This window comes from Pararge aegeria, chromosome Z (assembly GCF_905163445.1).
Source record: "Pararge aegeria chromosome Z, ilParAegt1.1, whole genome shotgun sequence".
Lineage (NCBI taxonomy): Eukaryota > Metazoa > Arthropoda > Insecta > Lepidoptera > Nymphalidae > Pararge > Pararge aegeria.
The window spans coordinates 154,036-180,149 of record NC_053208.1 but is presented as its reverse complement, the minus strand read 5'-3'; the positions used below and the strand labels follow the sequence as shown (position 1 = coordinate 180,149).

Here is a 26,114-nt window from a genome sequence, read left to right as displayed (position 1 = left end):
TATTCAAAAAGTAACATAACAGACATCCACTCATATTTCACATTTATACAATTTGACAATAATCTACGTCTATAACTATAGAATAAAATAAAAAGAAATTCTTGGTTTAATTCATGATTGATTATGGAGGTAACAAGTTACCAAATAGCTACTGTAAGTTATAGTCTTGTATTAAAGTTTAAAATAACTAACTAGTTACAATGAAAAGGAATCCAGAGTCTATAAAAGTATAACACGTTCCTAGAATATAAACACTACGTTTCCCTGCAATTAATTTGATAGCTTCCCATGGGGGTTATAAAACTTCTTTAACACATCATTGAATACTATTCGTAAGTAAATACAAAACTAGCTGTTCCTAAAGTGATCCTGATATAAATGGCTGCCAATTGCTCTTTAAAATAGATATAAAAATGTAAAACTGTCCCACAATGTACTATGGGGGTTCTCAATTGTATAAAACAATAAAGTTCCACGAAGCTTCCACATGTTCAGCTATTACTTCACACGAACTAAGCGTTTAATATTCGCTACTACCGGCTCGTATGTTTCTATTGGGCCGTGATTTGTTCCGGCACGCTTTATGAACGGCAGTTCCAATAGAAGGTAGCGCTTTGATTAAAATGCAGGTTAAATTAATATTTACCTAGTACAGATTCAGCTATAACAATAATTCTCAAGTGAATTATTACTATATACCTATAACCTATTCGTCAGCTATTAACAGAAAGTATTAGGTAAAATAGTTTAGCTATACTATAATAGTTTAGGCATTTACTATAATAGTTTTGGATGGGTTACCGATTAATTTTGCTCTAATAAAAAGAATAGATCAAGAAAAACTAAAAAAAATCGCTATTATGAATAAACTAAAAGAAAGAAATTAGTTTAGTTTTTTATACCAAGCGTGTTTTTTTAGTTTGTTTGAACTATTTAATTATTTATTTTGTATCCTTTAAGTATTAGCTGTCCTACCTGACGACGCTAGCTAGGTAGGTACAGCTAGCTAGGTCTGCCTCAATTCGAGTTTCGTAAATTGAGAGCTTTGCATTTATCTGTACTTATAATAAAACTGTAACTGGAAGATGTCTGTACATTTCATTTATTTTGAAAATTTTGATCAGGGGATGCTTTATATATAATATACTGAGTCTAAAACATATTTTTATTTAATTTTTGTCTGTCTGTCTGACAGACCGACAGGTCTGTCCGGGCATCATGTGAAAATGACTAAACGGATTTAATAAAATTTAGTATTGTGGTAGCTGGTATTCCGGGTCAACATAGAGGATACTTTTTATCTCGATAAACAATAAGTTTCCTCCGGGAAACCGAATGAAATTTTTTTATTAATTTTACTTCATAGCTCCGTTAAATTTGAACCGTTTTCAATAATTCTTTTTTTATTTGAAAGTGTACTAACAAGCATGTTTAATAAAGATCTAATAAATATTGTCTGAGATAAAAGACACTCTTCACAAATCGCGAGTCGCAAGGCATATGGTACAACGATCGAATGCATGAGTTATGCGTACCTACCATTCTACTGATATTTTAAATGCGAAAGTTTGTGAGGATGGATGGTTTTAGTGTATATTTTACTATGGTTTTCTGTAAATTGGCTGAAATATAACGATGTTTTCTAAAGATGTCATACCGACTTTACCGTACGCCGCGAAAATTATTGATGATGCATATAAATAATTTACTACGTGTTTAAAGTAATCGTGATTATCTACGTACAAAAGAATCTGCGAGGAATCTAGTCTAGTGACTAATTTAATAACTTCTCTTTAAGAATACGGGTGTATTGGTAAGATGTTATAATTCTTATCAAGATATTAATCCTTATCCATATACTCGTAAATAGTTTTATAAATATTAATTTTGAGTATAGAAACGCAAAAAGCAAGAAAAATGCAGCGGGCCGCCCGGCCGCGAATAACATAGTTTGGAAATAAAACTGGACCTGGTAGGTAGCGCTGCAATTCATATCTAGGTTTTTTTTTGAGATATTAAAACCTCTAACAACCGATTCGGTGCAGACGAAGTGGCGCGGGTCAGCTAGTATGTATAAAAATACTAACACTAAAATAACGTAACACTTTAAAAAATGTAACGTTGTATAAAAATAAAAACTCAATCCATTGGCCACTGTTTTAATTTTGCAATAACTAATTTTCATATAATATGTAGATATCTTTGAAGCGGTGATAGCGCAGTGGGTAGGATATCGACTTCACTTTCGGGGGGCCGCGTTCGACGCACTTCTAACTTTTCTAAGTTATTTGCGTTTTGTGTAATTAAAAATTTCACTTGCTTCGACGGTGAGGGAAAACATCGTAAGGAAACCTGCATGCCTGAGAGTTCTACATAATGTTCTTAAACGTAGGTATGTGGAGTCCACGAATCGAGGTCGAGGGTGGTGGACTACTGCCTTAACCGCTTCTCATTGTTGGCTCCTCCCACCGGGCATGGGTGTAATAATGCCGGTAATGAGTCGATATGATGATGTAATAATAATATAAAAATGTTATCCTATATTATGTTATAACAGGCCCACTACCTGATTTTTCAAATTCTAATCACAATAAGTATCTATACACCCAGCAGAATGTGACGTGACAGATAGCAGATCATAGAAGATATTTATCGACTATTCATTTGATAGATCGAAAACGAACAAACGGCAGGCGAAAGGGCATTCGCGACATAAACGGCGCGTATTCATTAAGACAAGAACACAAAGCGCTCCGTGAGTTTCTACGAGGAATCATATAAGTACGTACGTTCTTTGAATGTCATCTAGAATAATAAATCTGTGGCACAATCATCGGGACGGCTACCGCGAAGCTTTAATCAATATACGCGACTGTTTGCTTTAGCGGTACATTGCACGGCTGCAGGCTCTGCTGGGCGCAAAGGGCCGCGTCCGGTGGACTGCACGCGTTAATATCACCGCGCGACGCCGCGTACTCACTTGCGTGCAAATGTTTCACTTACAAATTCACTTATACTTTGCAATTCACACTGGGCCAGCCCGCTAGACTTCCCCCTTCTCATTGGCATGACAAGTCATACACTGACGCCAAGTATCCAATAAGTGATATCCAAAAGAAATAATAAAGAAAAAGAGCTTTTGTATATTTTTAAAAGCGCTCATAATTTTGTGTTATTGAAGAAAGTTACAGGCTATACAGTAATATCACAGTATGAAATCAACTAATTTCCACATCTGAGTACGTTGCACAATGATCTAAGAAATAGTCCACAACTAGTATTTCCAGTATCATTTAAAATTAATAAGATACATAGAGCTAGGGCATTTGTAATTAAGTTTATTAACCATTATGTTTCAAGAACTTTACTGACTGACTGACAAAATGTAAAATGATGAATACAACCCTTAACTAGCCCTTTAGGCACATTTAATTTGCAGCTGACCCTTAATGCATCGTTTGTATTTGTCACGATTATCCGTTGATGCCATGATTTGTTAAAGTAATTGACTTCCGTGGCCTAATAAGAAGATCTAGCTTTACCTATTATATTGCGATCCCGTAGTTAAGTAGCCCGATCGTAGTTTATTTAATTTACCTTGCTAAACCCACCATACCGCATTGCAGTTTTTTAGGCTTTACCATTTGGCATTGTGAGTGCAAGAAGAGTACGTGCGTTTGGAAACTTTGAATATCGAGAATGGCTACACCATTTATAAAAAAATTATTTAGGTATATTTGTAAGAAATTTGACACCGGAAGAACTATGTCTGTGTCAGTGTATGTGTTAGTGTATAGTCGCCGTGCGTTTAATGTACTACTGGTCAGATGGATTGACCACCGTACAGACGGTGTAGCAATCGAACGAAAATATGATAATCGCGACCTGAAATGAGTATAATAGCAGTCGTCACGTACACATTAGACACTGTAGAGCGAACACACATTTTCGTTCGGGTCGGAGTTTTCCGGAAGGGTACCGCTCCGCATCGTCCCACGCTCCTCGTGGGACGATGCGGATTCCCGCGATCCCAATAAAAATCCCAACGATCATTACATGTCAGACACACACACACACACACACTCAAAGGCGCGCACACTCGCACACATACGCACACGCATTTTCTACAACACGGGCAATTTCAGATCCAGATATCCAGATATATCAATGTTTGTTAGAAAATTGGAATTTCAGATATTAGAACTCTGCCCAACGCACATGAAATTAAATTGACGAAACAGTTGAAATAGTTTTTCAACTATTCGGTCAATCAAAATAGGAATATATAAAACTAATCCATTAAGTACTATTCTATTAATTTAAAGACCAAGTTTGTAATCTCTACAAGCTGATATTTGATTGCAGAGAGCACTCGCGAAAATAGCTCTCCACCACCTCACATAGGTGTTACAGTAGTTAGCCAATTAAATTAAAACGTACGTTACGTAAGTACCCAAACACCGCGCGCCGCGCGCCGCGTACTTAACCGCTGCAAACTTGAAATATAAAGTTTAGCACTGGTCAAATATTACATCTCGCCATTTCCATCGATGCTACTAACTCACGTAATTTGAGAAATCTGCCATCTCGTACCGAAAATTACAGAAAATCACTTTGTGACACAACTCTAATAACGCACTGTTCATCTTAAGTTAGCTCGCAATATTATAATTATAACTGCTTTCATATAATAGACCATTGCATAACTACCCACTGACCAGCGTGGAATACTAATGATGTTTAAAATAAATATTTCGATGATAATAGGAGTAGCAGGAGAAAATATTTTAACAGAAAAACCGACTATGTTAAACAACTATACAGCAAGAAATAAATATTTCTACAACATTTTTAAGACAGTGCCGAGTAAAATATAGAACTTTTCTTGTTAGGCACTATACAATAGGAAACTATACCGTTTCCAAAGCATATAAATACTTAGTACTTGTGGATTTTACTTGGCACCGACTTGTAGAAAATATATAATTTTTGCTTTTTAGTTGTTTAACAACGACGGTTTTTTTGTCAAATACATTTTTTACACTAAATATTTTATACTGACATCGTAATATTTTTTTAACATCATTCAATGTAGCTACGCAATGTTTATATGGGTATATACCTAATGTGTGGCGAAGTTTACGACAGTTTACACCATAATCGATTTGACATCGGCGTTAATTGATTTTACCCTATGTATCGTCACCTACAAGCAAATCGATTACTTGTGATATCAAATCGATTATTCATTTGCGATTGCTTTATCATTGTATGTTACTTGCACTCAACATGCGTGAAAACAAGTACAAATGGTTCACTTGAATCTTAACCACTATATCGATCCGGATTTGTAAATGTCTCGTTTGTTCGGGATCACAATGCAAACACAATAGAAGGGCAATGAGCAAAACTTCCCTTGAGCTCTGTTTTATTTAGTTGGACATAGCCACTTTTGGTGATCTACCCCAAAAGGCTGGATCGGGGCGGACAGTGTGGTTTTATTTTTTAGTGTTTATACGTCTCTATACGTCTCTATACGTTGTTATACGTCTCTATACGTCTCTATAACCAGCTATGTGAGGGCTTATCACTGCCGATTGTTGCAAATATGTATTCGCGCAGCAACATAGCAATGAACTTTTTTTTTATTTGTTTTGCATTTTATGAACATGAATTTTTAACCCAAATAATGAACAAATCTACAGCACAATTCTGTAAAGACGTCTTTTTCATGATACAATGGCTTAATGAATTTTGATGAACTTAGGTACCCATTATGATTTTCAGGATAAGACACAGTTTAAATTAGTTTTCAACACAACATTATGTAGAGATTATTTTATGGCGTCAATTCGGAATCGTATCATTGGTTCATTTGATCACGTCTCTCCGCTTTTTTGGTGTACCTCCCAACATCAAGCCTAACGCACCCCAAGTCCCTACATAGTGTAACACTTTGCACTTTCGGATACAGTATGGTGTGAGACTTCCACTGAAATTTAGATGCATTAGTTTGTTTAGATAGCAACCAATCAACTTTCACTACTCAATTTTAGCACAGATTTAGTTGAAAGGTCAGAGAGATAACAAATGCTACTATTTGTACCGGAAAAACGAACGGTTCCACGAGATTTTTAAAACCCTGTAATAAACGCGGGCAACAGTTGGTAAATTTTATAAAGCGTAATATATCACATTATTTCAAGTAATTTTACGTGTTTGATATTTAAAAGACTTCAAACTTCTTATAAAGCGCGAGCTGTTATAGCGTTGAAAACTTCAATCTGTGAATACGTTCAAGGTATTCCAAGATTGAATTCTTCTTTCTACTAATTGTTTGGGAAGGAACAGCAAAACGAAGTTGTTTAGACTATAGTTGCCTGAAGCTGAGAAATAAATAAAGATTATGCAATCTTCGAGTTTGAGATCAATATCACGGCAGAGAGATGAGCGGTAATCTCGAAGCAATAACGAAATAGTGCCCACATGGTATCCACGTGGTGATATTGTCAAAAATTGAAGACTCCTGGACATGAACATAGGATACTTTTTCCCGGGAGAAGCAACAGGTTTAATAAAAATAGCTTTTATGATCTACGCACGGCTTAGGCCTAAAACAGTATTAACTTAAAATGGCAGTTTTTGGACACACTCACGTCCAAAAAACAAGTCATAATTCTAAAAGCTATCGAAGTAGGACTCCAGGTCTACATAGTCCCACTTTATTTTAACAACCTTTAAGAGCTGGCTTCATAATCAGAACCTGAGTAATCCCAAAGTAATGAGCTAATAGCGGATCCTATGACTACTCGCCAAATCTTACGTGCAAGTGCATGAATTACAAATTGTGAATGAGGCTAACTGCTACATTCGTATGTCTGTGTACAAACAAATGCAGCATGTTAATTAGAAAACCTTAAACTAATGTACTTTGCTTTTATCGAGCTATCTACGAAACTGAGGCACCTCTGAGGAAGAGGTTAAATTAAAGTTTGTTATAATTCCAAAGAGACCCTTTTTTATATGTTTATTTGTTGGTATTCCTCCTCTCTTCGTAATAAAGGGAGGCTCAATATGAAGCAGTTCTTGTGGCAGCAGCGCCGGGTGCGCGCCCGCTAGCTTCAAACTTTGCCCGGCGGCGCGGCGCGGCGTGCGAAGCGCGCGCTCTTATGGTCTCATATTAATTTAAAATTAATTCATAAAACTTTCAGTACTTTTCCGTCTCTGGCAGAAAATATATCGGTATTTGTGGATGAAATAATATATTTCTCAAGTTGCCATTTGCGGTCTTCGAATTTTAAAAAAGAAAAATTCTCTCTTTCAATGCGCACCACGAATCAAATCAATCAAAAAAATCATAACAGCTCGTGGAAGTTCAACACTAAAAATAAAATTACCTGTCCAATAGAATTTCAATCCTCTATCCTCTAGTGAGGCTGACAAGGTTAAGTTTAACCTTTCACAATATTTCTTGCAGAAATGCATCAGTAGGGATTATTATTAAAGAAATAATACATCAAGGTTTTTTACAATTCAATAAGAATAACTGGTTTTATTTATAATAGCCTGGGCTACCCCGTGTACCGCTCGCGTGAACTGTGCATTATGAATACAGGAGAAGTCGAGCGAGAGAAAAGCAAGCAAACAAACACAATCTGAACTTAAGGTCTCTGCCAATGGGAGGCAAACCCTCCCATAGCCGCCACGCTGGCCAGACCGCAGACGGTAGTGGCGCAGAGGGCTCTGCTGCCCTCCTACGTTATACTCCCTCAGTCGCCAAGACCAACCCAATCACACATTAGGTAGTACACCGGTTCGGAACGCAGATTCAAAAACTCAGCAGTTGCTTTTGTTATCTACCACATTTTACACAATTTAAGTAACTTTTGTTTTTGGAGATTATTTAAAGAATAAGACGTGTAAGATGCGTTTAATACCAGCTACTATAGAGCACGCGTCTTTTCTTAAAATGAGAAGGTCCGTGCGGACAAGTGCGGAATGGTAGTCTTCACAAATTCATTGGTTTCCTTTTGTGGAGACCGAGTTCAAATCGAGCCCCGGCACGCACCACAGTCTTTTAAGGAATTTAAATATCACTTGCTTTTAACTCTGAAGGAAACGGCGTGAGAGTTCTCCATAATGTTCTCAACGGCATTTTATATAAGTAATTTCATCCAAGCCCGATTTACCATGCATATGATATGATGACATACCGATGATTTAACAAAATAGAGTATTATATAGAGACCTAAATACATATTTTCATTTACTGAATGTATTGCAGGAGTTTTAAAGATAATACAATGGAGTAGGTAACTTCTTCTTACCGCGCGGGATGCGTTCACGTAATCGAATGTAATTACTTCACTTGACGTCACATTTTTCCACCTGTTATCTAACGCCTATGGTACTCTTACCTAGAAACCATCGATATTAAGCATTATTGTTCTAGAGAACAATTACCCTTTGTACAAGCTATCGCACATTATCGATACACCCAGCGACATTCTCACAAGATACTATTAAGTCTTATTACTACAGCAGGAGGGGCGGAAATGTACGCAAAGTCCAAGTTCCTGTGTGGTACACCGTACGTTAGGTAATTTTCGGTCTCCAATTCCACCGTTAAAGCTACTCTATACAAGCGCCCCTTTGTTGCCATTACTTAGTAAAAATCTGTGGGTCAGTAATAAATTAATTGGTATTGTATAGACTATAGAGGATGTATAAATCACAATTTGTAATTATTCACATACTCATTTGTTTACTGGCATGTTTGTCTAGTGGTTTACAAGGTATTAGATTCGATTTCCGGGTCAGTTTTCTGTGTGGAAACTCTCAGTAATAGATCGGAAATAGGATAACTAGGCGTTTTTCGCTGTTGCTCGAAGAGATTTAGAAGATATTATTTTCAGTGTATGATAGGAATAAATGATTAAATTCCCAAACACATTCTACCTATAATGAGAGCCGGGAAGCAAACCTAAGTCTTCCAGTTAGAAGCTAAGAGTCACCGTAACGCTGATGAAGCAAAAACTGAGGCGCAGCAAAACCTTATTTTCTATTATTATCCATTCAGCATTTACTTAGCAGTGTCAAGCTATTGCGGAAAAAAAGATAAGTATAGAATTTCTCATCTATTTAGTAGCGAATAACGATTCGGAGACACAAATAAATAAAGTGCCTTGGGGGTGGTAACTCTATACTCCCTCAATTAGTAACGGCAGGTGAGTAGGACATCCGGCCTTCGCTATCAGCTACTTGGGAAAACAGCTTTTATTAAAGCTGGCGCTATTTAACGCAGCGAGTCTTTGCTCGTCTTATCGTCATAATCAATATGACTTGACGTCGTTGAACGACTCTACTGGTCGGACACATCGATTTTCTTTTTTTCATTAACGATAGCCAGCGCTTGACGACAATCACGCCCGTTAGAAAGCAATGATGAGGTCTAGGTTGGAGCACGCTTGCCTAGAAAAAGCCTATTACTCTAGCCTTGAAGGTACTCAAATTGTAATTTAAATCGAGTTCGAGAGAACCATAATTATGCCTTATCCTTCAATTATTACCATTAAAAAAGTTTATCACTACAAAAAAAATATTAGTTGTATGTACATTAACACCAATAATTTCGCTAAGGTGACTTTAAGATTAATTAACCGTTTTTCACGAACCACGGTACATACGAGGGTGTTTGCAAAGTGTGAGTATGGTGCTTAATGTGCATTGTGCGTATATCTCTTTTGATTGCAGCACCATGATCATTTGTGGCCGTGAACATTATTTGCGAATCAAACAAAACTGCCGGCGACCTGTGAGTATTGCAGGCAGAATTCGTATTCGAATGTTTGCGTACCCGTGTACATAATATTGTTTTTAACTATGTAACCACTCTGCGTTTTATTAAATGCCTTTTTAAATTTAAATTTATATAAACAGTACTTCTGATTAAATGCCTCACTTCAACATTGTATTTGTAAATGATTACTTTATCGAGAAAGATCAATTTAAGCGTATGAATCTGTAACAAAATGATCTTATTTTCTTAACTCATCATTATTTATTATAATTTATATCAACTATTACTGACTATAGACCTGATATACTTAGTGCTTGGCGATCGATCATTGCGCCGTGCAAAAATTGTTGACATTAGGTACTATTCCATATGACGATAATTTGATGAAAGCTGAAAAGGAAAAAATATCAAAATACTTGGTAAAGTAGGTACCTTGCTCTCGTGAGCAAAGTACTTAGTACCTTACCTTCCGTACCTTACGTAGGGTAGTCTCGTGACTACCGCCAAGCGGAGTGTCGAGTCGACCGTTATTCTTCCGATAGCGGTTTTAGTCAATGGTCTTCTCGCGAAAAGTTTCGACCAAAATCTTATTATTTATACAAAAAAATAGTTGTAGATAAATGATGGAAGATCAATGAGATAATATTGGAAAGTTTCTGTTACGGTTTCATGCTGGCTGCTTCCCGGTAGCACCACTCAACCGGAAATTTCACGTTTGAGTCCCAAACCGACAGACCTAATTTTAATTTCGTATTTTACCGTTAGTTTTACTTACGAGCATAACACATAGATTAGTGACTTACCCGCATGAGACAGGTTCAAGGAGCACAAGCTGGAAGAAGCTAAGCCGTAGGTTGGTTCATCTTTAGGCTTGAGAAGCTCGTGGTTCGACACTGCGTGTATTGACAGCTCCTGCAAACAAATAATATCATTAACTTTGTTTGTTTTTTATAGAATTTTGTTTTACAAAGTGGGAGTTTTTGGGAGTCTTAAGAGCAGAAGTTTTTTCATTCGCCCTTTTGCAGTACGGTGTTTAACCCAATCTATGATTGTTTTGTGTATCAAGCCCTTACAACACTAACGCTCTGCACGTAGAATACATTAAAGGCTGCTTACCAGATTAAATAATATGTATTGTTGCTTTGTTGTGTAATTTAATTTAATTGGCCTCTTGATATAAACAAAACTGTAACAATATATAATATTTTATGTAAACAATAGTGTTTTAACGATTTATTAATTTATCAAGTTAAGTCATAAATAAACACGTAATTGTGTCTGCCTCAAGATTAAAAGTAAATTAGGCTCAGGAGTGAGTTAAATAAAGTAAAGTGCCTAGCTTATATTTGCGTAGTCGCAGCTCTGGTTACAGAGTGAAGCGATGTTTATGCGACTTGGATAATTTGCAACATGGCCGTGTGTATGTACAGATGCCTTTTGATGGACGTCAAAACTAACGACTACACTTTTTGTCTTACACAGTCCATTTTATCTTATCGGTCTAATATAGTAAGCAATCTTTTTACTACTACACAACCTATCTTTTTGTTGTGTTTTTCTATTCATTTTAACACACTGACTTCTTGAAACATTAGGAAAGTTTTCAAATGAATGGGCGTGCATTGATGTATGTGATCTGCGTTGATCGGAAGCAGCGTCTCACTTACCGGGTACGTCACAAGAAGCGGACGCAACTATACAATGCATAAATGCTTTGCAAAGTTATTCTATTCTAGCTAGCTATATTTAACAATTCTTGCGTTCGAGGTACCACGCTACACGGGAAGAATAATTGAATGACATAAATATTTCGAGTTTGTACATGAATTACTGTCAATAATCTGAATAAAATTGAGAAATCCACATTCTGGGTGTGAGAATTTACTTGTAAGGATCAGTGTTGTGTTCTTATAGATACACTGGCAGGGTTGGCAAACTCGGCTCAGCTGCACAGGCAGTTAAGAAAACAAGGCAAGGTTGCCCCGTGGCGTGCGCTTTATATATGCACAAATGCACTGCCTACCCTAAACAATCGCATTGTTCGCATGGTAAAGGCTGCTAACCAAGAAATGTTAAATATTTTTTATTTAGTTCTAGCACTAAAGTCCTCCAGCAGCATCCTCAACGCGGCAACAATGTATTTAGTATCGGTAAGAAAGGGGTTCGCTGCTGTTAAACTGATAGTAGACTGGAAGCTATCCAGTGCAAAAAGGGTTATTGAAATTGGTTAATATTTGACGGAGTTATGGTGCAAAATCTTCAAACACTTACATCCCCTCTTCCAAAGGAACTGAGCTAAATTTATATTCTGCTTCGTAATGTGAACTCAAAACGTTCAAAGTTTAATTTGAATTCAATTAGTAGTTTTAGTGTGATGCGCGGCCATGGTACCGACAGATAGACAGACATGAATGAGAAAAATACAGTTTTGGGTTCAGTATCGGTTATAGGCCAAAAATTTTTTTTTAAATATCTTCAATGTACAGAATCTGTTTAAGTTTTATTATGAGTAATAGATATTTATTTGTGCACCAACCTTATAGAAGAAGATATCAAAAGGATAACTATAAATGATAAACAATCAAACCTATTGATACAATTGTAACGTTAACTGTTCTTGCTTTGATTGTAGCTAAGGTGGAAACTATTCCCTCAATATTAATTGATTCTAGAGTTTCAAAGTTTTAATTTATTTCAATTAAAAGGAATTACGACTGGCTATGGAAGAACGAAATATCTGTAAGAGGTTTTGTGCAGTATGAGTACATAAGTAAACTCCATATCTACTAATTAATGTTCACGAATCTAATTGAAACTTTCAATAGGATACCTTCATTGTAAGTTAGCTGCATAACTGAGTGCAAATCAATAAGTATCTTTGGTATCTTTGTCAGTCAAAAAGTCTGGCAACGTTATAAATCAGTTTATAATTGAATTAAAATTCTCCCAAAAAAATTCCATAATATTATTTTCATGTAAGCCATTTCGGTACAAACTATTCTTAATGAAAGCTCTCTTCCATACTAAGAGAGCCGGATATTGGAAGTCAGGTCTTTCCTTTTGATTTTTGTACAGAATGGCAAAAGGAAAAAAATACTACTTATTTAGGTAAATTATAATTGTATATGTTTTATATCTATTGTGAGTTGTTATGTGACTGTGTGTTTGTCGTTTCCAGGTCATCATTACATTTAGCGACGTTATAACATTTTCAAAGTGGCATAATCGTCTCACGAAATTATTTTGATTGCTCAATACAAAACATTTTTTTCAGACCTGGCAGTTTTTTATAGCTGTAGCACGAGTGTGAGTAAAAAAGTAAAACTAAGATAAATAAACATTTCGTCACGAAATGAAACATCTTCTGGCTCATCTTGTTTCAAAATAAAACTATCTTTTCTTGTAGAATAAGTACGCAGAACAGCCATTCCATCTTATGTAGAAATTATAAAACCTACGGTGAACTTATAATCCTATTTAGTTTCTTTAGCAAATTTCCTTTGATCCCGACTCGAAAGTTTAAAATAACAGTGACGTGCTCTATAGGATTATGACAAACGGCGAATCGTGCGCCCTCGCCATGCGTCCCGCGACAGAGCGCCCCGGGCCATGGCGTTGTTTACGGGCCGGCAATTAGCATCATATTGCAGCTCTCCGAGCCCCCACCACTTAGCGAGGAACATTTAACGAATCCATCGAGTGATGTTCAAAACTGTTTATGTTCGGATTACTAACTATTTAACTACTTATTGATAGCTTTTGAGAGAACAAGACACATCAAACAGGCGTACCTCACTTTACGCAATAGTCTTTAAAGCTGCACACTTGAATTAAAGAATAGTTGCATGCTCATCAAGTTGTACCTACTTTAGAGATATGTATCCGTATCCTTGTTTCTCACACGGTGACACGACGTAGTATGTGTGAAACTATACGTCTTAGGGTCAAAATGTTAGACGGATATAAACGTAGACGGATTTCTGCCATTAAAGTTGATTGACGTCTAGTAATCCTCTTATAATTTATTTAATTTTTTATTACACTATAAGATAGCCCTTGACTGCTATCTCACCTGGTGGTGAGTGATGATGCCTATGCCTATGCCTAAGATAATATAAGGCTAACCTGTTAGGGAGTATGGCAGTTATATTTGACCCATACCCCCCAATCGGTTTCTACGCGACATCATACAGTAACCCTAAATCGCTTAGCGGCATCTTTGTCGTGGTAACTAGCCTCGGCCGAAGCCGTGGCCGTCCCATCAGACTAAAATAACACAGAGATTATAATTAGATAATTGTATAGATCTCTTTGTGTACTACGTCAATATCAAATTAAGATGTACGCGGAAAAAGTAAATGTTAACATAGTTAGCGCAACAATGATTCCACACAGGACATATCGCCCCAGCGGGCAAGCTTACTAGCGACGAGAGCTGATGGACTTTAACTATTATCTTGTCAATTTCTTAACTCAGAGCTAGTAGATACTGAACTTAGACGGAAAATCCCTATATCTAAAATTAAGGCTAAGCGGCAATCGAACTCAGACACAAGTGTGCCATAGTCCAACATACTTACCACTCGACCAATAAGTCCGTTTAATCACTAAATATACGATCTTGTTTAAAAGGAATGTGTCAATAAAAAAAATACTATGAATAGGGCAATGACGTCACACCACATGTCAATGTCCCATAATACTTAAATTTTTTTTAGAACTACAACTAAATTTAATGCCATATCAAAAAACAAAATTAAACGCAGACGAAGTCGCGGGCAACAGCTAGTTTATAATATAAACCTCCACACATTCTTCCGCATTGTTTATAATATCACTGTGAAAAGTGAAGCGTGAGAATTTTATTTTGTCAAAACAGTTACTTTAATATCCATTTGTATCGATCAAGACGTTGAGTTGTAAAGTCACACCTGAACGAGGGAGCCAATATTACTAAATGATTATTTGTACTGTTTGTAACTTTGCCACGACGCAATTACGCGCGCTATTTAGTTTTTGCTATCAGATTACCTTTTTGTCTCGTTCGCTCTTTGCGTGTCTGCATCCTGAGTGCTGGAAGTCCAAACGAAGCTTCTCTTCAAAATAAATATTTTCTTTATATAGATGCAAGAAAAATCGCCTGCCAGTGAACACGTCTGGCTATAAAGCAATACGAATTTTTCGGAACGGGAATTTTTCTGGAGTGTCAAGATGCAACGAATAAATATCGCCCGTGAATCGGAGAAAATGAATCGATCTCGCTCGGATATAGATGTTTTTGGAACTTTATCTCTTTCGCGCTAATAGCCGACTGACAAACATGTTTCAGCGGTTAATAGGTGCATGAGCAGCTGTTGCGAACAAATCAGATCGATATAGCTGACTCTGTCAAAAAGCGAACGCCCGCGGTGCGAGCCATGAGACGCGGGCGGCTAATGTTTTAAACTAGGCCGGATTTTAAAGATAGCGGACCCGGTAGGCAAGCCTTCTCCTGCGACAAACATCGTAAATTACATTTATGTGCGGATGTGTTTCATTATGTAAGAAATACAAAAAAATATACTGTATTTCAATAACAGCCCTAGCTGAAAACCATGCAAGTCACCCCACACGCACAAAAGCCGTTTCGTAGAAGACCTAGATCTCCTTTCCATCATTGGCGTGAATATCGTCAAAACTAATTATTTCCAAAATATCTTCCCGCTGGCTGCCTAAGCTTTGGGCGGTGTTTTACAAGCATATTACGAGGAGGGTCGACTTGTTCATTCAAGAGAGTAAGCATCCCACGTATTCAGAAATAGATATCTTTATGTATTTATTGGTCATTTTCAAGATTCGATTTAATATTAACATTAGAAAAATATCGGAAGCACGTGTCTCTGAGTTTTATTTTGGAATTTCGGAAGGCAATCCCAATCTAGATATACATTGTGTATATTTTGGTACGTTTCGTCATCTTCTAAATACACAATAATATTTATTATAAATAATTATTTTAGTCCTAGGTGTTTGACCTTTGTGTTTTCTCTATATGCACAGCCATCGTTGACTGAGAAATAAAATAATATTTTTTTGATAATATCATCAGTCTTCGAAAATACAGAGCATCAAATATTATCGACACAAACCTGAACAGAGTAAGAGCCAGTGAGCAGCGATACGCGCCGGCCGGCCGTGCCCTCCCGCGCGTGCTAAAAAAATATATATAGAGAATGGAAAGCCATGATAGTCAGATATTCCTTTCAATACCAACAATGTTCAGGATGGCACTTAGATCTTTCATTAATTAACAGTATTATTGAAGCTAAATAACTAATTTCTCATATTAAAGTATTCATTTTATAAAAGACATCATTAAAGCCCACCAACCTGCTTTAGAGCAGTGTTGTGGGTCTGTACTCTATAAACCTGACTTTTCAAGGAGTGAAATAAAACAACTAGACTGACTCTAATACTGTATATTAGGCTTCTCTATAATTCATATTACTTGTTACCTTCAAATGACTCTACTACCAGTTCGGAATGCTGTCTTCGGCAGAGAAGACCACTGGCAAGAAACTCTACCGTTGCTCTTTTATTCAATCAATTAAAACAAGACTTATAAACACAATTACAACATTATCATATGATATAACGCTAGGCCCTTTGATACAAGACATATAAGACAGGTCGAACATAACTACTATTATCACTTATAACATCAGGACTTTTGGAACACATTGTTTGTAACCTCTGCTACATAAACTGTCGGTATAAAGTTATGCTAGGGCTCCATATATGATACCTAAATAAACCAAAAGATGATATATACTTATCTGATGCAACATCAGGTACCAACATAGTACCAACAACTTATCTCAACTCCATCACCAATACATACGACTCTTGTTTCGTCACAACAATATTTCCTTAAGTATATCGTTTCCATTATAAATCATCTATTCCCAATTTGTAACGTTCTATCCACAATACTTTACTTAATCTCCTTTTCTCAATTCATTAATTAAAATCCGTGCTAACTTTTCTTTCCCGCCAATCGATCTTGTCAAACTCGCGTCTCCCGCCATAGATCCTATATTTTTCTTTGACAGTCTACTAAAGGCCATTATTCTATTTTCAATACACTATCAATGAGTATACAAACTATGATTTGTTGATATATTTAATATAATCATCGGGTTTATCATAGATAAAGTGCTATAATTATTTATATTCCCTATTTCCTAAATAAGGGACAACAACAATATTGTTAAAATAAACAACAATATTAGCAGGGATAAACAACAATATTGTTGTTTACATTATTTTGTTTGCCGATGTATTAGGTAAGCTTTCACCGATTGACCAATAATTCAAACTATAATCGTTGCTTTAAGGACTTCTCGGCTCAGCTCAGCTCCTTGTTACAGGTATTTTTAATCAAACAATTTAAATATTATTACTAGTTCTAGTCAGGCGGTTCATCTATCCAATTAATTTGAAAACATTATGTCTAGCTGTTGATATTAAGTAATATCTATCCATAGTTGCCCGCGTACAATATGACTGAAAATCTCAGCCTTCTTTATGGGGGAGAAGTGGTTTCAACAAACAATTTGGGAACCCCGTCAAAAACGTGATAAGAAGAATACATTGCGTGCAAACAGCTGCGCGGTGAGGTAACAAAACACAACGCACATTTCACTTATTGTTGCTAATAACTTATGTAAGGTAAGGTTTCAACCTTGTCTGATGATTATACACATTAATCATCAATATTACCACTATATTCACCCGGAGTAACGGTCAGTCAGCAATCAATGATCTGCTACGAAAAGAACGATAGGCAAATGAATTCCCAAGGAAAAGGTGATTTTACCTCAACGTAAAACCTCGAGCAGTTTTACCTTACAATTTGCTTGACGCAGCCGTGTGCCGAGAGCCGTAGTGCTCGGTTAGTCCCGGGGTTGATCCCCAGCCGGGGCAATTTAGAAATTAATTATTTCCTAATTTTCCTCTGTTCTGGTCTGGTGGGAGGCCGTGGCTAGTTACCACGCCCTACCAACAAACACAAGATGTCTGGTACCAACAAACATAACAGGTTGGCCCGTCACCGACTTGACTTATCGTCACGTAGGTATTCACCAGGAGGTGAGATTACAGTCACGTACTTATACCTACGGAAATAAAAAAAAATTGCGGAGGATTTTTAGTGTGCTGTCAACAGTAGTGTGGTCTGCTGGGGCTCTTATTGCAATTGACAATAATCATGGAAGACGAAGATAATGAACAAAATCGTGACATCGTTTTGGCAAAATATGTTCTCATAATGAAATAGTAGAGATTAATACACATACACATACACATACACATACACATACACATACACATACACATACACATACACATACACATACACATACACATACACATACACATACACATACACATACACATACACATACGCTAAGCTCAGGCGCTTATGTATTATTAGCATGACAAATATATAGTAAGTAACTTGAACACGATGACTGCGACACTGAGTCGTGGCATGGGATTATACGAAAATAACTACGTAATTAATGGCCGATTTCGAGCCCACAATCTGGAAACGAAATTCACTTCTGAAATGCGATTATTATAAAAACAGTTTTTACACTTTTCAAATCTATACGAAGATGTTTACAAGTTGGCAGTCTGTGATATGCTGGTGAGCTATGTTATCTTTTACATTTTACATACATTAACTAAGCAGTAATAAAAAATGTTTTAAATTTGGAATTAGGCCCGCCTTTAAACCCAATTTAGCTGCGATTTACTCTAAACAGTGTAACCAGGATAGGTTGGAACATAAGCATTCCTATTCTGTAGGCTGACTGAGGATTTAGCTTGTAATTTTTAAAATGATAACTACAATATTCACGCTGAATCCATCGCTCGCAGTAAAGACTCCTTATTTAATATAATATGTGTAACACGTATTTTATATATTTATGACCACATTTTCGTCGATATAAAATACTAGTAAACTATTGCATTGATTGCGTCATGATAACATATTCTCTCAAAATATGAGTATGTCATCATCTCAGCTCCGCAAAAATAATAAACCTTGTGTCATTAGATACTAAATTCGTTTTCAGAACTTTGCAAACTAAAATCCGTCCTAAAATGCTACGTGGGTTCTAGTGCGCACTTTTTTAGTACAACTTTTTTGAAATTTTTAGTTTATCTACAAATATTCACATCACAATAGCAGGCCAAAAAGTTGAGAGTGCGCAAATAAAAGTTTTTAGGTACGTGGCTTAATGATACGTGGAGCAGTGAACAGAAAATTAAAACTCAGATTGATGTAGTTAGAAATACCTTTATCAGAATGAAAATAGTTCTTTGCAACCGCAGAGTTAAGCTTCCTTTGCGCACTCGACTCCTGCTTTGTAGCATCTGGATCAAACTGCTATACGGATGCGAGGCTTGGACTGTTTGAGATGTGGGCATTCAGACGCATGTTGGCCATTAGATGGACTCACAAAATATCCAATGTGGAAGTTCTGCGACGTGTCAACCAAAACCATCAAGGTCAGGAAAGTTGCATATCTGGGGCACGAGCTACGGCACGAGAGATGTGAGCTCCTGCTACTTATTATGATGGGAAGTGCAGTAGAATTATTTCACCTCACCGAAAATAGACAGGAACCCACGAAGCTGACTGCCAACCTTTGCTAGTCGGAGAGGCACCGCAAAAAGAAGAAAAATATTCCAAAGCCCATACTGACATAAACAGTATTACTATGACCATTACAAATTAACCTGGAGATAGGCATATTGCAGATACAACCGACATCTATGTTAGTTTCGTTAATTCATGTTAAGTCGAGTGAAACAAACGCTACCCGTAAGCTTTTTCGGTATTTAAATTATTATTTATCCACCTAGGCTTTAATATAACTGCCGTGCCATTACAGGCTAGCCCGATACCATCATTAGTCTAAGTCAGTCATGGCGTAAAAACACTTCCCTCAATGCCAACCTATTTGCAGTCTCGTTGATTCGACCCGACGCCTACCCAATGTATCAGCAATATTGCCAACCTTTACATTTTGTGCAGTTTACTAGTGTGCAGTCAACATTATCCTAAGCATATGTGATAATTATATGTGACATCTCTATACTCCAAGAAATCGGCATTAAAAAACGTCTTTTGGCGTTAGTACAGAGTCGTATCTTACAATTCTTCGGGCATATCTCCCGGCGTGAGAGTGACTCCATAGAGCGTCTTGTCGTGCAGGGCAAGGTGGAGGGCACTAGAGGGTGAGGAAGGTCACCCACGCGATGGACCGATCAGATTCAGTCTGCTGTGGGTGGACCTTTGCACAAGTGCACCAGGCTTTCGGCCAGCCGAGAGAAGTGGCGTATGCTCGTGGGGCGTGTGACATCTGCCCTCAAAGACGCTTCATGATGACCACGACCACTCTGTCAAGAGTGTAACGACAAAGAAGAAGAAGATGTGATAATTCCAAACACTGGTAAAAGGATTCATTTATTTATTTTAATAGCGTTTCAAGGGAAACAAACAGTAATTTTACACTAATTTCCAATCAAAATTAAGTTAACATTAAGAGTACACCCACAACCCTGCTCCGATGTTGTTTGGCGGGCAATTGTTGGTCACTTCGAAGCACAGGAGTAGATAACGTCAATTTCCTAACTCCAGTAATCCTAATTGTCTAACCGATAATATCAAATACATAATTATATATGATCGGCTTGCCTTAATTTTATTTGCAACTTTTCAGCATTTATCCAAGAGCTTTGTGATGTAATCAATATGCAATAAAATTGAACAAGCATCACGTATAATAACTTTAAAGTACTGCAACATGAGAACCCCAACAATTTTTACATTTATTGCAGTTCCAGATAATCGAATTAAGTACTTGTGTGAATATTTTTTCACGAGACTGGATCTGCGGGATGATATGTTAATTAATTGACGGCCGCCTCGCGAACGGGGCCGCACTGGTGCCTACGTAGTCGATATCCGATGGACACGTCCGAATTCCATATAAACCTTTAGCCTATCGACTCCTCGCTCCACGCTTGTGAGCAGTCCACCTTGGCCTAGAGTTGGTATAGACAATCTTTAGACGCTCATGATATCAATAGCATTGAATAGTTTTAATTATTTTTAATTATTCTTCCACCCGTGACATCTGTTTATCAATCTTTTATTCAATTATTTACCTAAATAGTTAGATACAAATATTTGGTAAAGGCACATTTCAAACTCCTACATAGTCCTCCTTGAAATAAGTTTCACGATTTTAAGGAGGACTATGTAGAAGTGGTACTCATAACACCTACACACCTATACTACATAAACAAAGCAACGATACGTTTTAATTGCGAATCAAAAAGTTTCAGAAAACAAAAAGCACGTAACGACATCCTGCTTCACCTTCGCGTCTGGTGCAGTTGTTTCTGTAAACGGTTCACAGATTCCGTATCTGACTGGTTGGAGTTTTCCGCGATTACCTTTCGGTACAATATCGGATTTCCTGTGGAATTATAAGATTTTCTATATACAGCCCATGTTCGCGATTACATCATGATCATCATGTATTGCTATCCCACTGCTGGGCACAGATCGCTCGAATATGAGAGAAAGCCTGTGATCTCATTCGCGGAAAATGTTTTCTGGGGATAGGCAAAACATAGACGAGTAAAACAAGGAATAGATTATGCGAGAACTATTAATATAAATACTTGCCTGAGTTAATGTAGTCAAAATCAGATACGTTATTCTAAAGTTTAGAACATGTTAATTTAGGAATTAATTCATTTAAACAGAAAAAAGCGCTTTTTTAAACTTGCCAAATACTAAGTCAAGTTTTACTTAAATCATCAAAACTTTTCGAACCGTAGTGCAGAGATGGAGATAATTTTCTGAATTCGTTAATACAAAGAACTCAGTCGGGTGTAAACACGTTTGGGTTACCCTATGGTTCATAAAAAATATACTCAAATTATCAGCTTAATAAGCGGCAGTCAATTTGAAATCACTGACAGGTGCTCCAATTTTAATATTATTGCTAAAGTTATCTAGCCAAGTGCAATGCCAATGTAGGAATGCAATACAGGTTCCGTAGTCATAGGAATATAAAACTCGTCGCACGAATTAAAACGGGTTTTAATCATTAGCCTACTTTAAAATTAAATTTCCGTCTCCTTGTGCACACATTAAAGATTTGATTCATGTCTTGTAAGCTTAAACATACAGTGAATAAGGACACGAAATGGCAGGGCGGGTCTGGGCGGAACAATTACTGCAAACAATATTTTAAAGGCAAGCCTACATTTTATGGTTAACGGGCAAAAACGACAGATAAGTAGTGCAAGTATTCGTTTCCCATAACAACCTCCATTTCGATCAGTTTTCAGTTGGACTTTCCAAATGCGTGGTTTATCTTGCTTTAAAACTAATGCCGAATTTGCAGATTAAAATCTCTAGAACTGACATGTTTGCGCTGCCCGTTCTTAGCGAATGTCGGCACCAACCAACGCAAGTGTTGCCGCATTAGATTCGGGTCTGTGCCACTGACTTTTGCTGCTTCTTTACATATCACGAAGTACTCGTAGTTTAAGGTGAAGTCTACCTAATACGCGAATATTTCAGAGGATAGTCCAAGTCTCTGCAGATTAAATTAAGCGGAACAATTCACGAAGCTTGCCAAAGGATGCCGTGGCTCATATATAGTATTGATATACATAATATAATACTGATATAACTTATCGACCTGCATGAGCATAGTATTATTTTAGTACAATGAACATGCAACCCAATTAAAGAAGGAATTATACACGTGCAAAACTTTTTAATAATTGAAAATTAAAAACTGGTGATCCAGTGCAGTATTTACTGTCAGTCGCTTATTTGATAGGTAATTAATGGTATTATGCTTTCTGAATAAAGTAGTGACATAACAAGCAGACTAAAATGAGGAAATTAGGTGTCTTCGACGACTTACTGCGGATCCCTAGGATCCCTGCACTCGAATGCTTAAACTCGATATGCCCTAACTACCGGTGTGGAATTCAATACTGGTAATTAGGAATCTCGTGTTCGTATCGGTACCGGTAGATTCGCAATACGCTCCCCTCATCCATATTTTAATTTCGTGCTCGAAATGCTCAAACATTTTTCTTGCATTTGTTGTGTTCAAGCGCAAAAGCGGATGGGAGGGCTACAATATACATTTAATGCAATGCCAGCCTGCCTTGAGATAAAACAGTTTTACAACATGAAGGTTTTCCATAAACAGCTTGACAAACTCGTTCAGTGCCATTCTATTTTAACTGTTCTTAATTTTTTTTTGAATGGTTTTTGGACTATTTATTGTTCTAAAGGACTGATTGGCTTATTTATAAATAGTTTTTTGGAATCAAATAAACATGCGATGCAGCCTTCCCTGTCTGTGGTCTATCTGCCGTACAGCTTGAAAATCGAATGGGTGCATTATTGAAACAAACTTCTATATGCTTTTGAGCTTAAGTAGCAATTAAAAATCGTAACAAAGTGAAATGGCTCATGAAATAGGTTCATTGTAGAGTGCAGTTACCTACACGGGCCAGGCCCTGCGAAACCTCGGTAAGAATTTTTGTACGTCTGACTTTTCAAATAGCTATAATAAGATCGAGTTTCGGTCCGAGTGTAGGAATGAGGCTCTCGAATGAGCGGGAAACGCACGCGGATACACTCGCGCCACCTCGGGTTTCACCTTAGCCCGCCACTCACTGTTAAAAGACACACCTAATTATCCAACGGAAATGGTATTTTGCTGCATAGACCGTGTCACCAACGGCCAGAGCAAGTTTTCTCGAGCATTGCGCTAACTTTCTTTATGATCATAACATGCCCCGTGAGAAGAAAGCTACTCAGTCATTATCATTATCATTGTCAGCCTTATTGGCAGCCTAAAGGTTCTTAATACAAAAAGAAAAAGATCCAACATACTCATCCAATGGAAAACTTAGCCTTATGAAACACACTGCACATCTAACCTGACGTTTATTAAAAGGAAAGGTGAAATTATTATATTGTGTGTTGCCAAGCGCTTAAACGTTACATTAAAAAGGAACGCTAGTTTCGGAGCCGCGTGCTAAGCAAGCGGAGGACTTGAATGCGTGTGTAAAAATGAGTCCGCGGGCCACCCACGTCCTGCTGCGACCACGTGCCCGCCTGCCGCCCTGACGCCCCGCGGCCTGCGCGCGCGCACCTCTCCGGCGGCCCGCACTACTTCCACGTTTAGGTATTCCTGCCGGGAAGACTGACCAGACCTACGTCGAAATCAATGATACTAGAGATACTTGGGTTTTTCGTAAGTTTTCTTGACATTTTTGTTATAGCTGTTCCTCTGCCTCACTCCCACGCTGCTTGGGGGTGCGAAAAGACATGCTAAGATTCAACGATTTTTGTTACAAATAGGAGCATATAAAAATAAGTAGGTAAACGACTTAACATATAAAATCATTGGTTGGTAATTAATTCATTTCGGCAAAACGTATTACGTTCCGTATTTAAATTCATATTACGTATGGATATAAGATGGGTAATATAAAATACAGTAATTTTACAGTTGACAGGTGGTTTAGCCCGACGCTGATTACGCAAAGGCGACTAAGTCTCGATTGCCGCATGCACAGGCCTGGCTAACTGGGACTGAGCTTCAAATAAGAAGTATTACGGGTGCAGGTATCTGAACGAAAGCGCGACCCAGTCAGATTAGTAACCATCCAAGATTGTATTTAACCGCATATAGTAATATCAGCTGATGAGATCTCTTGTGCGGTTTAACACTGCGGATCTAGTTAACTCTTCATCGAATACTTCAAAACAATAATTCGGGATTGAATTTAAATCTTAAATCTGTGTATTCAAGAGGAAAGAAGGCTCAACGAAAGAAACCAAACAAAATAATATAGCTAAGTAGCAAAGCCGTAATAATGCGTTTATTTGCGCTAAGCTAAAGGTTTGTAATAAAACATATCTTAATATGGCGTTGCACTTCATAGTTCTTCAACACATTCTCTAGTAGAAACGAGTAGAACTGAGATTAACAAACAAATGACTATATCTAAAATGTCATGTTTTTAAAGTTACGAGGATTTCATACGTCAAAGCAGAAAAATGCAAATGAAATAAATCAAATTTTTCAAATCAATCTTTAAATTCTCAATCTCCGTAGCCGTCGTGGTCCCTTGTTCAAGTTCTGCCCTTGACTACCTGGCGGATAGTGACCTAATAACACCATTACACTTTACGTCAAGCTTGCATATCTGAACATTTCGCAATCCATGACCCCGATCAAGTCAAACGTACAGATTATTATAAATGTGCTAATAGTATATATTTTATTTGGTGTCGGCACTTTTTCCCTGCACTCAGCGTTTGCGGACACTGGCTATGAAATAGCTTTCGGTCATGCCGTATGAAAACCAATAAAGTAAGTAGGTACCTAGTTTTATTTTGGCTCGCCTTAAGAATGACGACTTACGCATATCTTTGAAATAAAACATAATGAATAAAATTTGCGAGATGTTACGCTTTCAAAATTCTAAATTCATTTATTTCAAGTAGACCTAATATAAGCACTTTTGAAATGTCAAGTCTGTCTGTGTGTAGTGGCTCTACCACCGGTTCGGAAGGCAGACTCTACCGAGAAGAAGCCGGCAGGAAACTCAGCAGTTGCTCTTTTCCAACATCAACACTTTACATAAGTATTCATTTTAACTTTCATTTTTCTATTTTGTGAGAGATTAAAGCGAAGCTGGATGCTTCCAAGCAACCTTGTCATTAAGAAATTCATCAAACTCGCTGTAATAAATGTGTTTTAACATATTATTTAAACTTACGCATTAGTAGGTCCAAAATTACCTTAGGTATCATATTGTAAGTATAATTATTTCTTTAAATTTTCACGGAGGGAATCACGTGTTTCTTTTCAATTCAGTTTATATATTGAGCGACAGCTCGTTTCTGCAATATGAATAGTTTCAATATTATTATAATTTTTTATTTATTTATTCCCATCTTACATTTCGTCATTACAGGAAAAGTTATCCTAATACGACAATGCAGCATGTTATGTACATTTTAATAATATATATAACTATAGTGTATATGATAAAATCCGAATCGCTATATTTGTGAGTTCACCCAGAGTGCAACAAAATAAATCCGTCTTCTCGGCTATCACATTGAGGGTACGGAGTGCGCGCGTCAGTGGCGCCTCCTATATAAGCAGTTTGGCCCCATAATAAGAATAAGAACCGAAGC

General features: G+C 37.2%; 1 protein-coding gene across 1 annotated transcript in view; it reads right to left on the bottom strand.

Annotated features, from left to right (window-relative positions):
* Nucleotides 1-26,114, bottom strand: part of LOC120636569 (forkhead box protein L2-like) — an 84,408-nt gene that overhangs the window by 39,965 nt on the left and 18,329 nt on the right. Inside the window, exon 3 of the mRNA XM_039908104.1 lies at nucleotides 10,603-10,711. Within this exon, the coding sequence (XP_039764038.1) occupies nucleotides 10,603-10,711 (109 nt within the window). The remainder of the gene's footprint in view (nucleotides 1-10,602; nucleotides 10,712-26,114) is intronic.